The sequence below is a fragment of the Numenius arquata genome, chromosome Z (genome assembly GCF_964106895.1).
Source record: "Numenius arquata chromosome Z, bNumArq3.hap1.1, whole genome shotgun sequence".
Taxonomy (NCBI): domain Eukaryota; kingdom Metazoa; phylum Chordata; class Aves; order Charadriiformes; family Scolopacidae; genus Numenius; species Numenius arquata.
Window position 1 is genome coordinate 31169269 of NC_133616.1, and position 12144 is coordinate 31181412.

The 12144-nt window shown below is 38.1% G+C and overlaps 1 protein-coding gene across 1 annotated transcript; it reads left to right on the forward strand.

Annotated features, from left to right (window-relative positions):
• Positions 1–568: 568 nt before the first annotated feature.
• Positions 569–10457, forward strand: CD274 (CD274 molecule). Its single transcript, XM_074166517.1, has 8 exons — positions 569–611; positions 2679–2747; positions 3411–3764; positions 4247–4528; positions 5755–5865; positions 8351–8401; positions 9411–9476; positions 10435–10457. Exons 2-8 carry the CDS (start codon positions 2693–2695, stop codon positions 10455–10457), a joined length of 942 nt encoding a protein of 313 aa, XP_074022618.1. The 5' UTR covers positions 569–611; positions 2679–2692.
• Positions 10458–12144: the final 1687 nt, after the last annotated feature.

The following is a 12144-nucleotide window of genomic DNA, read 5'->3' on the forward strand; positions in this document are numbered from 1 at the left end:
TTGATCGGATGAATGTTTCTTAAAATGCCTGTGGCACTTTATGTGCTAATTTTCCCAACATTTCTGTCTCTGGTTACAGTGAACCACTGTTAGCAATAGAGAATTTTCCCTAGTGGGGAATTTTCAGATACTGGGGAAGTTTCCTCAAGAAGTAGGTGGAGTTACATCAACATTTAAGTTCCGTCACTATTGGGCAAACAGTTCTGGTTTTCCTGTCTTCTTCATTTGATTGGGAGGGAAGCACAAAGCAGCAACACAGAAGAGCATTGTGCACAGTGAATACCTTTTTGCTTTTATAAAACTGTGTTTGCCATAGATGTCAGAAGCTGGCAGGAGAAGAGAAGAGGCATTGTCATAGGTTCTGTAAGAAAAGTAGCGAGAAGACTGCAGCTTTGGTAAAAAACTTTGATTGGCATCTAGGTCTCCAGCAGCTTCAACTGATCCAGCCAGGGGATCCTTCTGCTCAAGGTGAAACAGGATAAGGGTCTGTAATGGTCATTGCAGCAGGTTTTTTCACATGCTTCTGGATTTGACCCGGACCTACTTTTTTTTTCTCTCTGAGAGTGAATAATTAAGTACAGCAGCAGACTTTCTGAGTCTTGAGGAATTTCGTAAGTAATAGTCATACTTCTTTTGTGTGTAGTAAGGCTTGTTTTCCTTCACAGTGGGAGAAAGCATGCAAATTAAAGTTCAGCAATTGCATCCTTTTGTAATTCCAAGACACAAGCATGGGTCTTGGAACTGTAAAAGCTTACTTGTCATCCATCTTCTAGGAGTTAATAGAACACCTCTTCTGGAGTTCATACCAAGATTCAGATTTCCTGACAAAAAAAGTGGATATGGGTTGCATGCATGGGTGCGGGTATTTTTCTGTGACTGTTGTGCACATGCTATTACTTGTTTTGAGCAGTCTCTCAGACACTTTAAAAAAAGTAGGAAGTGTTTTGGGGCTGAGTGTGCTACAACTGTGGTCATTCCAGCACGGGGAGCGCAGAGAGGTGCACACCTATACTCATCGGTCTCAGTGGCTGGCTCTTCTGTAGGCTTGCCTCTAGAGTAAGCCTGATCAGAGCACACTCGTGAGATGGGTATGCCTCTGCCTTGGTTGAGCAGCTTTACTCTGGAGCTCAGTTGGTAGTCTGGACTGTTTGTTACTCAGGCAGTGGCATCATGATGGAGGTACTCTCATGCCCGCACATCACCAGGAACTCTTAGGTACCCACAGGATTAGGCAGTGGTTTGTGAGTGATTTTGAGAGCACCACTTGTGGCTAAGGGATGAATTGGGTACCTAACCACATTAAGAAGCTTGGGATTTATTTACCAATGAAACAGATCTTTCACCCTGAGGATCTTGTATTTTCCTGTCCCTGTTAGCAGAACATCCTTTTGTAATTGCTTGTGCCTGCCTAACAAGGTATTAGATTGACTCCCTTTCTCAGTGCCATCTGTGTTGCCTTCTGCAAACCTGCTATTGGGGTTGGGCAGCAGCAATCGGGCAGTAGAGTTCTCTTGTCACTCTACTTAATCTTGTTACTTTATTATCATCTCAAAGTTGGCAACTAGAGAAAGGAAGACAAAACATCTTACCGAAAATGGTAAGAGTTCCAGTCCGGATAGAATTTCATCAGTTACAAAGAGTGACGGGTATTACAGTTGCCTAATTTCTGATGCAAATACTAAAATTACCACTAGAAAACAGTTGAAGGCAATCTTTCTTCATTTTTGTGGCTGTTTGGGTGTCCAAATGGAGGACTTTATTTAGATAAAATTCTACAGTTCTCTGTACTCGTGAAAGACTTCAGTTACAGTGAATTTGAATTTTTCTTGAGAGGAATTTGAAAGAAGATGGTGGTGCTTGATACTAGTACTGCTCTGACTTAAAATACACACTTAGTAAGTGCAGTGGGTGTGTGAAGGTTTAGTGTATGACGACATTAATCAGTGTTTAATAATGTTACAGTGTTGTGCAGGAGTATAAAAGCTATGTCAATAAAGAGTGGAAAAGCTTCTGTCAGAAAACTGAAATAACTTACGTGTTCAGAGGTAAAGCAGCAGAAATTCAAGAAACAGATTTTGTTTGTAGGCTGACTGTTTTTGTCACTGTCTCCCAAAGGCAATATTTTGTAAATACTCATTAAGTGATTAATTACCGCATGAATTCTGTTCACAATATACATAACTTCATAAGCCCTGTGATAAGTACTGTGAGACCAGGTGTTATAAAATAGGGTATATTCACAGTATTTATATTCACAAAGTAAAGGAAACAGGTGGGGAAGAACTAAGTTCCATTTCTTCCACTGAATGTCAATAGAAAACTCCTCCATTCTCCTCCAGGCAGGAGCAACACTCCCTGCTACCATTTAGGTGAACAATTGCATATTTGGGAGTGTTTTTTTACTATCTGACAGATAGTGATAAAGGATACGTTTTGCTATAATCAAGGACAAATATTTAAAGCAAATAAAATTACACATTCTTCCTGTACCCATGCGGGAAGCTTTCTGCTTGATCGTCTACTGCAGTTAAAGGTGCAATTTTGTCACATTTTTGGCTAGAGTGGAATTCAGTGCCTTCTGTCCATTTCTTTGTGTGGAGTGACTACAAAATGTATTTTACAGTGCAAGTTAAAAAATGAGCAGATACTTACATTTGTCTATTATTTTATCATTTTAGGTTCTATCTACATCATGGAGAAGGCTTTGCTTTTGTATATATTTTTATTCTACTGGGATTTCCTAAATGGTAAGAAGCTGAGTTGTAAGAAGCAGTAGAAGTGTTTAAATATGTTTCCTTTCCATTGTATAAGCACAGAAATGTTAATTTCTGTTTTCCTTCAGGTGCTAGCGTTTGGGTTTTTTTCCTTAATGTTTTAAATAAAAAGGTCTTAGCATGCTTTTACATTAAACTAGATATGTATGCTTTGATAAGGGGCCAGGTGAAAATCCCTGTCAGTGTTTTGGCATAGACACCGTTTCAGACAAGGTACCATTGGCATTGCGTGAAAAGTTTTAGTGGCGCTGTCAAATCTGGGAATTTCATGTATTCTTTAATGTTGCGCGTAAAAACAATTGACATTTATATAAACAAACCTTTCCCATCTGAGGCACTAACAATTGCCTGTTACTGTGGCAGTGTTCTGAAAGCAATAGCTGAGGAGCCGTGCACACGCATTTGCCTATTTTTAGGACAGCGTCACATTGTGTGTGTGCGCAAAGCAGGTGTCTGCATGTATAAATAGCCCAGTTTGTCCCAAACTTGGGCAAGTGCTCGCAAAAATGTTTAACTTTTCTGAACAGGGCAGATACTTTTGGTCCATAAAATGTCCCATGTGTATGGTAACACATGATTTTGAAGATTAGGCTTGTAATTGGAAAATTAAGTTTTCTTCCAAATTTTGTTTTTCAGCTTTGTTCACAGTTGAAGCTCCCCGGACGCTCTACACTGTGGAACATGGGAACAATGTGACCATGGAATGCACGTTTCCAGTGAACGGGAAATTAAAGTTTAAAGATTTAAGTGTCAGCTGGGAAAAGAAAGATGAGTTAAAGAAGCAGGTTTATGTACTTCTCAAAGGAAAGGAAGACTTCCAAAGTCAGCACAGTGACTTTAGGGGAAGAATTAAATTGTTGAAAGAGAATCTGAACTTGGGACAGTCTCTCCTTCAGATCACTGATGTGAAGCTCAGAGACGCAGGGTTTTATCGCTGTCTTATTGGCTATGGGGGAGCTGACTACAAGACAATCAACCTGAAAGTTAAGGGTGAGTGTGCTACTGCAGGAGGTTCAATGCTATCTGGCACTGGTAAAAGATTTCAGAGGAGTCCCTGAAGTGACATACGTCCAGGTTAGCATTTAACCTTTCCAGAGACAGGAACGGCCTCATGGCCCTTGCACAGCTGTATAGGTTTGTGTTTCTGTCTAGGTTGAATCCATTTTCTGTTCTTTATTTCCCATAATGACGCATGAGAAATGGTGTTGCAAAACCATTTAGACAGGAACAAAGACCAGAAAGCAAATGCAGTTTTCTAAGCAGCATCAAAATTGTAATAAATGCTGTACCTCCAGTTACTATGGAGAGACACAATAGTGATATTTACTTTTCCTGTCAAGACTGTGACTTACAAAATCCCAGCTGACGTACAGAAACTTGATGCAGGGCTTGGGGATAAAGAAAAGGTCTCTTGCTAATATATGCTTTTCTTCTAGCTTCCTACTAGTAATAATTTTCTTCCATTTATTTAGCTCCTTATAGAACTATAACCCAAAGAGTGGTGAGCACAGGAGACAATAAATGGAAGTTGACATGTCAGTCAGAAGGATACCCACAAGCTGAAGTGATATGGCAAAACAGAGAATATGAAGATTTGACTGATAAGGCAAACACAAGTTACAAAACTGGAAGCGACCAACTGTATCGTGTGACAAGTACCCTTACAATCAAAAGTAGGACAGATGAGATTTTTTACTGTATATTCTGGAATAAAGAGCTGCAAGAGAATACATCTTCCATTTTACACATAGCAGGTAACATTTCTAAACTTAATTTATGGAATTACACTTCAAGGTACGATGTCATTTTGTTCCAATTGAATCAGCCATGATTTGTTTCCTATCTAATTTTGAAAAGGCTAAAAAGAAATACCTGTGTTGTTAAGTTTTGCTATTAGTGTACACTTCCACCTACTAACTTATTTATCATGCATGCGTGGATGGAATTCAAGGACAGGAATTTTACATGACCTATAGTGAAGTGAAAATTGAGCCTGTGAGTTAAAAAAAGTTCCATTTTTGAAAAGCATATAGCTCGGAGCCTAGGAAGGAAAGCCTCCCATATAAATTAAGCACACTTTCCAAGAATGTTCTGTTTTGTTGATGATAACTGTCAAATATGAACAATATGGTCTTTTCCTGCCACTACAGCCTTTGCTTTGAGCATATTTAAATTTAACAAATTGTACACAGGTTTTTTTTCTCATAAAGACTGGGTTGAAGGAAGATGCATGAATGGAGAAGACTAATGCAATTTCTTGCTGGAGTTTTTACCTGGGCACCACCCCTACTGCTTTTGCTTTTGCTTACTCTTTTAATTTCTGCTTTGTACCTTGATATGATTGCACAAGCTTTCAACCAGACTGACCTAACTCAAAAATAATATTTATCAGATGGTTACTTGGTCAGGTGATTTCCCTGGTCCTGTTCACCATGCAGTTTTAAAAATGCTTCTGCTGGCACGCTTTTTGGGACTGACAAGGGGCGGAAACAAACAGCTGAGAGTGAGAAAGCCAAGTCATCCTTTCAATGAGTGGTGACTGGTCAAGTTTGGTTTTAACAAGAAATGCCCCTGGGAATCAAGGAGGCCACTTATCCTTTGCATTCAGAGCTTTACCAGATGAAAGGGACTCTCTGTCCTCTTTCTCAAAGAGCTCTTTCCTGTAGCTCTGATGAGAAACTAATATAGATGTCACACTTTGTACCCTGCTGACAAGCAGGATTTGTGATGGGAATCAAAGGTACTGTCACGTGGAATGCAGGAAGCAAAGATAAATATGAACATGTTCTTTTTTTTTTTTCTTTATTGGGATGATGAGATATGGTGAACAGCACCATCAACAGCTGACCTTAGACAAAATCTAAAATGCTATTATGATGTCTGAACTGCTGATAGTGAAAATAATTCAGTGACAATGAAAGGAAAAGGGAGAAGCTTATGCAATTACATTATGTCTTTCCCCCACTTGTTTTTCTCGAAGATTCAGCTGATGGTGTTCTGTGGACTGAGAGCAGACGCTTTGTTGGAGCAATTCTCATTGTGACTGCTTTGTTTGGATCAGTGCTTCTATTTATGCTCTGCATAAAAAAAGGTATTCAAGTTATTTATTTTAGTGTATCATCTCCATTATGATCAACCTGTTCTGTTAATTCATCCTCACAGAGGTGGAATGAGATAACAAAGGTCTGCCTTAGACCTGAAACCACCAAATTTTTTACCCCATTGTTTATTATTTTTCTTCATCCAACTTAGTTAAATACTAGCAAGTTAGCAGAGTGGAACAGGCTGTCAACTCCTCACAAACCACTTACCATGCATCTCTATTATTTTTTCTTATAGGTAGTGATGTAGAGCAGTAAGATTAGTGTCTAATCTATTCAAACATCGAAGCACAGCTTATGCACCTACTGCAAATGAAAGTTTCCTATTCTTGTCCTCCCTTTTGATCAGGGTCCAGAATGCTGGGAGCAGACAGGGCACTGGAGGTTTTTTAGAGGTTTTTTTTCCCTGCATTTGCTGAAAAATTTCACTGAACTGTGAGTGCATTTTTTTTAAGTGGTCTAATTGTTATGAATTATATGTGTATCTTTATTCTGGTTAAAACACCATAAAAACGGTGGACTATATATGAAGTGATACAGGTTTAAGTCTGAAACATTTTTTTTCACAAGAAGAAATATTCCCATAGTGGCTTCATGCCACTTGGTTCATTCCCTTGTTAAGTTTTGAGCTTTTTCAGTTCACTTCAATGACTTGAACTGAATATCTTCAGTATAACATTATGCTGAAGAGCTAAAGCATTGGTGGTAATTTGTTTTCACTTGCTAGCTAACAAAAGAAAACCTTGGAGAAAGTTTTAGGGTATCTAAGCATGAAAAGAATACAGTTTGCCCTGAAATCAAAGAAAAAAATGTCTGAAATGTGTTGCTTAACCTGAAATAAGTAGTATTACTTTTTTTTTTTTTCTTTGGTTGTTGTGGTTTTTTTTTCCCTTAGACAGAAGGTAAGTGTGTTTGAGCATTTTATATTCAGGGGTACTTTTTACTCTTCATTTTAGCAGATACAATAAAGTCATGCTGATCTCAGAACATTCATAGGACTCATTTGAAAATGTTGAAAGGAAAGTGGTTTTGCTGAACATTCTGCTTGTGGATCCAAAAAAATTTTTTTAAAAAAGAAAAATGTGTGGATCAAAAACAGTCCAAATTTGTGGCTTTTTTTAGCTGATGCATAGTGACCTCTTTTTTTCAAATAACTTTTTGAATCTTATTTTAGTCAAGTTGTCTGCAGAGAAAAGGTACAAGCTGACAGAGTACTCTTAGCATTATATTATTATACTGGTATAACTCTGTAAATTATTACCAGAAATGCTCAAAAAACTAGAATATGATAGTTGACTAAATGCTCCTCTCAAAATTATTGAATTTTATAGGAGATGTAAATGTGTGTAGCTCACAAGAAACTCAGGTGGAACTAATGCAAAAACTAGTTGTACGGTCTTTTCAAGTGGTATCTCACATGCTTCCACACTAAGAGAGGTGTACTTTCCGAGGTGGTATAGCAGAACTGTTGGTTTTCCTGTTTCCCAGCTCTCTTTTCCACAGTGAAAACCAGAAACAGCCCTAATTTCTGTCTGGAAATTACAGAAAACCATCCATTACACTGAGCATTCATGTTCAAGTTCCATAAAATAAATACAAGATAGAACTAAATGTGGATATTCACTGTTTTGGCCACAAATGCATCTCCTGCATCCATGCTATGGGAACATGTCCTGGAAGAAGTGTTTGTAGACTGGGCGGGCTTGCAGGTGATGCTAGCAGACCGCAGAAGGCAGGGTTAGGGTAGATAACGCTGCACATATAAGAATATACTTGTTCTTAGAACATGATAGGAGTAGGAGCAGAACATGAAAGTGAAAGAGTGAGAGCAAACTCCTTGACGTCTCAGAAGATTCCCTTCTGGGGATTTCGGTGAAGGTCAGAAGTTTCCTGGGTTGCTTGAGTAATGCTTATTGCTTGTGTGTATACATGATAATGTATATACATGTTGTGATGCATGTGATTATCATGCTAATGTTCTATATATGTGTGAGTGTGACAGCCTACAAGTTGATTTGGTAGCTAAAGTAGTAGCAACAGGCTTTTCTTTTAAAACCTAGGTGACCAGACAAGTGATTTTTTCAGAATGGAACCTCCCTGGAATATGGGCTTTTTTTTCCCCTCAAAAAGTACTGAGAGGGTGATCCTCTTCTTGTTCCCTATTTCCCAATCTGTTCAAATTCTGGGTGAAAATATACAATGGAAAACCATTTGAACAAGTGTTTATCAGTGATGTTAGTGTATAGTAGTGATGGAGTTCTGGCTTAGGAGTGAGGAAAGGAAATTGGAAAGGAAACTGACAGACTGGGGCACGGAAGAATATATTTTAAAGTCTTTGAAGAAATTCAGTGTTTTGAGAACCGATGATTACACTATACTAAGTGTGCCTTTCCCACCAGTATGCTTAAGCACCCATTAGATCTAAAGTAGAATATTTTGTTTTCTTTTTGATTTTTCTCTCTTGTTTTCTTTCAGCTAGAGCAAATAAGAACAACAGAACACCTGTGGCCAGTTCATCAATAGCAAGTATGTACATACAGCATAAATCTAGCTCATTGTGTTTCTTGTGGAACTAATTGCTTGAGAATTTACTTTGTAATGGTGACAACCAAATGTAGATTTACATTCGACTTTCATTTCACTTTCTATTTTTCACTTATGTAACAACTATAAATTACATTGAAGAGTGATTTTTCATTACTGTTGTTAACTTCTTGAAAGGAAAATGTGGAAGAAAAGCACGTGTAGTCCTGATATGCACAAGAAAAGGACACAGTGGTGTGCTGTGCTTTGGAAAGTCTGTGATAGGATGGGACATGTTCCCTGGAACATACACCTCAGGATGGCAGCACATCCTGGTGCATAGACTCTGTGCTGCAATTTGAGCCACATTGGCATGATCCTGTGTCTTCTCCCGTATTATGTGATTTATATTATTATAAATTTAAATTATGTGATTAAATAAATTTAAATTATGTGATTATAGTATACATCTGAGGGTCTTTGTAACAACATTGAGGACAGACAGTTTGGTCTTCTGAGAGAAACACAGGAAGAAGCTTTAACTTCCCTAACAGTTTCTTTTGCCTTGTGTTGAGATACTGATGCTATTTGCTATGAGCAAATCTCAGTGAATGGCCAGTACCACCATGACTATCAGAAATGGAGGACAGAGTGGAGGGAATTAATATGTAGAGCAGGAGAGAAGAGATTAAAACCCTTTATCCATAATGGCTCATGGTTGGTGTTTTTTTTTAAATTTGGTGTGTGGTTTTGTTTGGAGACCACTTCAAATTAAACTGCTGTCTGCAAATTAGTTCATACTGGCAGTTGGGGTTTTTCCTACAAAAACCTCTCTTGAGAATCATTGCCCCAAATGGATAAAACATTTGGGATTAATCTCTTCTCCTGATCTGCATTTAAGTCACATTGTTCCTGGACAGCCTGAGATTGCAGTTTTTAACAAAGATTTATCACTATATGAAAAGTTTAAACTATGCTGACTGTTATCTGTATGTATGTTGTTTGCTTAAAGAGCTGTCAAAAGATAAGGATACACATGACTCCAGAGATCCTTCTTTTGAAGAGGAAGAGTTAAAATGTAAGTATAAACAATAAAGGGGAAAATAGTAACAAATTGCACGCAGCATCAATCATCTGTGGTCATCAGAGCCTTGATTCATGGCTGGTTAATTTAGTTCCTTGCTTCAACAGACAGAGCCTTCAAAAGAAGTGCAGCCTCCCATACTCTGTCCTACAACTCACCATCCTAACACTTTGTGTACTGGGAGTTATATCAAATAACTAATCTGGTTTTAAAAATAAAAAGAAAAGCCATGCTAGGGAAAATGGGATGTGGAGATGTATAACAACCCAAATTAGTCTTTTCTCTAGCTCACACTTTTGCTACAGAAACAGTTGTGCCAGCACAACTGAAGGAGTGGTGATGGAAACGGGCAGGGAGACCTTAACTCATCAGGGCCACTCAAGCAAGTCTCAAGCTGGGAGATTCTGTCTCAGCAAAGCAAGAAAATAAATGACCAAACCTCTGAAATCTCTAAAACATACAGTGGTATGGAACAGAAGGGTGAATTTTTTCTTTCACTCTTCTGAAGTACCTACATTCCAAATCCCTCCCTGCTACACTTTACAGGTGTAAACATAAACAAAGGTCCTGCAGTTATAGATCTCCAAGTCAAAAAGTCAGGGACTGGGGATATGCTGCTAGGGATGCCAACAGATAGAGCACTGAATGTATTTGAAAGGCTTTAAAAGATTTTAACAGAATGAAGGACCTAAGCCACAGCAATTTCACCATATTTGCTAAAGAGCACTTCCCACCAGTGTGTCTGAACTACCGCTTTATTTTCTCCCATGACCATCTTCTTTTTCTATTTGACCTTTTAATTAATTTCATTTCAGATCTGTAATTTTGACAATGGAGGAATTTTTTTTGGTACCTCCAAGCTCTAGGAAAGAGTCCCAAAGCCATGAAATGTTCTGTGATGTCATCATTTTGTAATTTGATAATTTTTTCATATAATTCTTTTTTTTTACAGATATGCAAATTGAGAAGACCTAGAGAAAGCAGGGGAAGCTTTTTTGCTCTGTGGTGAAGGTTTGACAGATCAGATGTTCTGTATTCTGTCTATTAAGGGGGATATTAATTTTTTGTTTTTATTCTGTAATACCAGTCTTCTTCCATATCATTGTAATTCAGGAAAAACTGCGGTGAAGTTAATAGAATTATTATAGCGTAAAAAGTCCTTGAATTCGGGCTTCTGTACATGTGACTAAGTACAGAGGTATTTGCTTAAATATCCAGGTTTCCGCTTTCTCAAATTCATGCACTTTCAAAGACACGTTTCATTAAAAATATCTTTAAGGTAAAGCACTTTAGGTCTATGACAACCCTGAATTTCATAGCTAGTTCTTGAATAGGCCGTCTCCTCGAATTTGACTTTTTTGACTTTTTTTTTTTTTTTTTTAACCTCTTGAGCTCTTTGTTCCCTGCAGAGATTTTGTATTCCCACTTTTGAGGATTTTTTTGAATACTTTGATCCTCATAAAAGATAAGGGTGCAACAAGACAAGATGCTATACAGATAGGGCATTTTCTGTCCTTACTGTAGATCTTAAAGTACCAGATACTCGCAGCTAACCCTGGAAAAGATGCTGTAACCCTCTTGGCAACTATGGTTTGGAAATTGTTAGATAATACTGAGCTTCTCGATCTCTTTCTCTGAAAAGTATTTTGGGGATTTAATTTCCTTGTGATATAGCTGGCAGTACTTGGTTACTGCTCATTACTCTTCAGATTGACCATTTGGGGATAATGCAACTCTTCAGAGATTCAGGAAGAACAGCTCTTCATTTGGACTGCCTTTTTGTTCATCATGGGAATAGAAGAAGGAGAACCTTCTCACTTCTAGGACATGAAATACATGCTCATGTGATTCCTTAAGAAAAGCTGAGGGAACATGCTCCTGGATTCCATTTCTTAAACTATTGTTTTGTTACATTTTGCTAGTTGCATAGATTTTTTTTTTTTTTTTTGGTGTCATACACCGATGAAGAATATTTATTACAATGCTATTCACTATTATATTTTTTTAATAAAAGTTGTCTTGGTTTTCTTGTGTTTTTTTCCTGGTCTCTTTGACTTGTCAATAAGTAGTGTTAGCAGTACTTGGGTTTTTTCTGTGAAATTTAGGTATCTAAGATTCGGGTACAGAATAGTGTCTATGCCTGTGTCATCCCTCTGATGGCTCCCACAAAGGACAGACAGTGGAGATCAGGAATCTCATAGGACTCAGGTTTTATTTTTAAGTTTAAAATAAATTAGTCTGTTGTGCAGTCCCGAGGATGTGAATGCAGCCCAGAGCCCAGAGCTTCACTGCTGGCAGTATTCTATCTAGCTAATGTAAAGTTATGTTTAATACATCTCAGCAAGCTACACTATATAGTAGAATAGAGAAGTGCATCTCCCAACCATAACTGAGACCTCAGTCTCAGTCTACCTCTGAGGTTGGTAGACCTCAGTTAAATAAAATAGTTACTATAAAGTGATTTCCCTAATTCACTGCAGAGCTTGCATATTCTGATACTGATTCTTGCCATTTGATTCTTCGAGGATTCTGTGTGAACTTGAACATCCCTATCTGCTTCCCAACCTGCTTTTTGAGGCCACAGTCTGGGTGTCACTGAAGGTGATGGCCAGTTTTTAATTATTGCCAGAGTGCAAGAACGGCTTTGGAAATATTAGGGCCA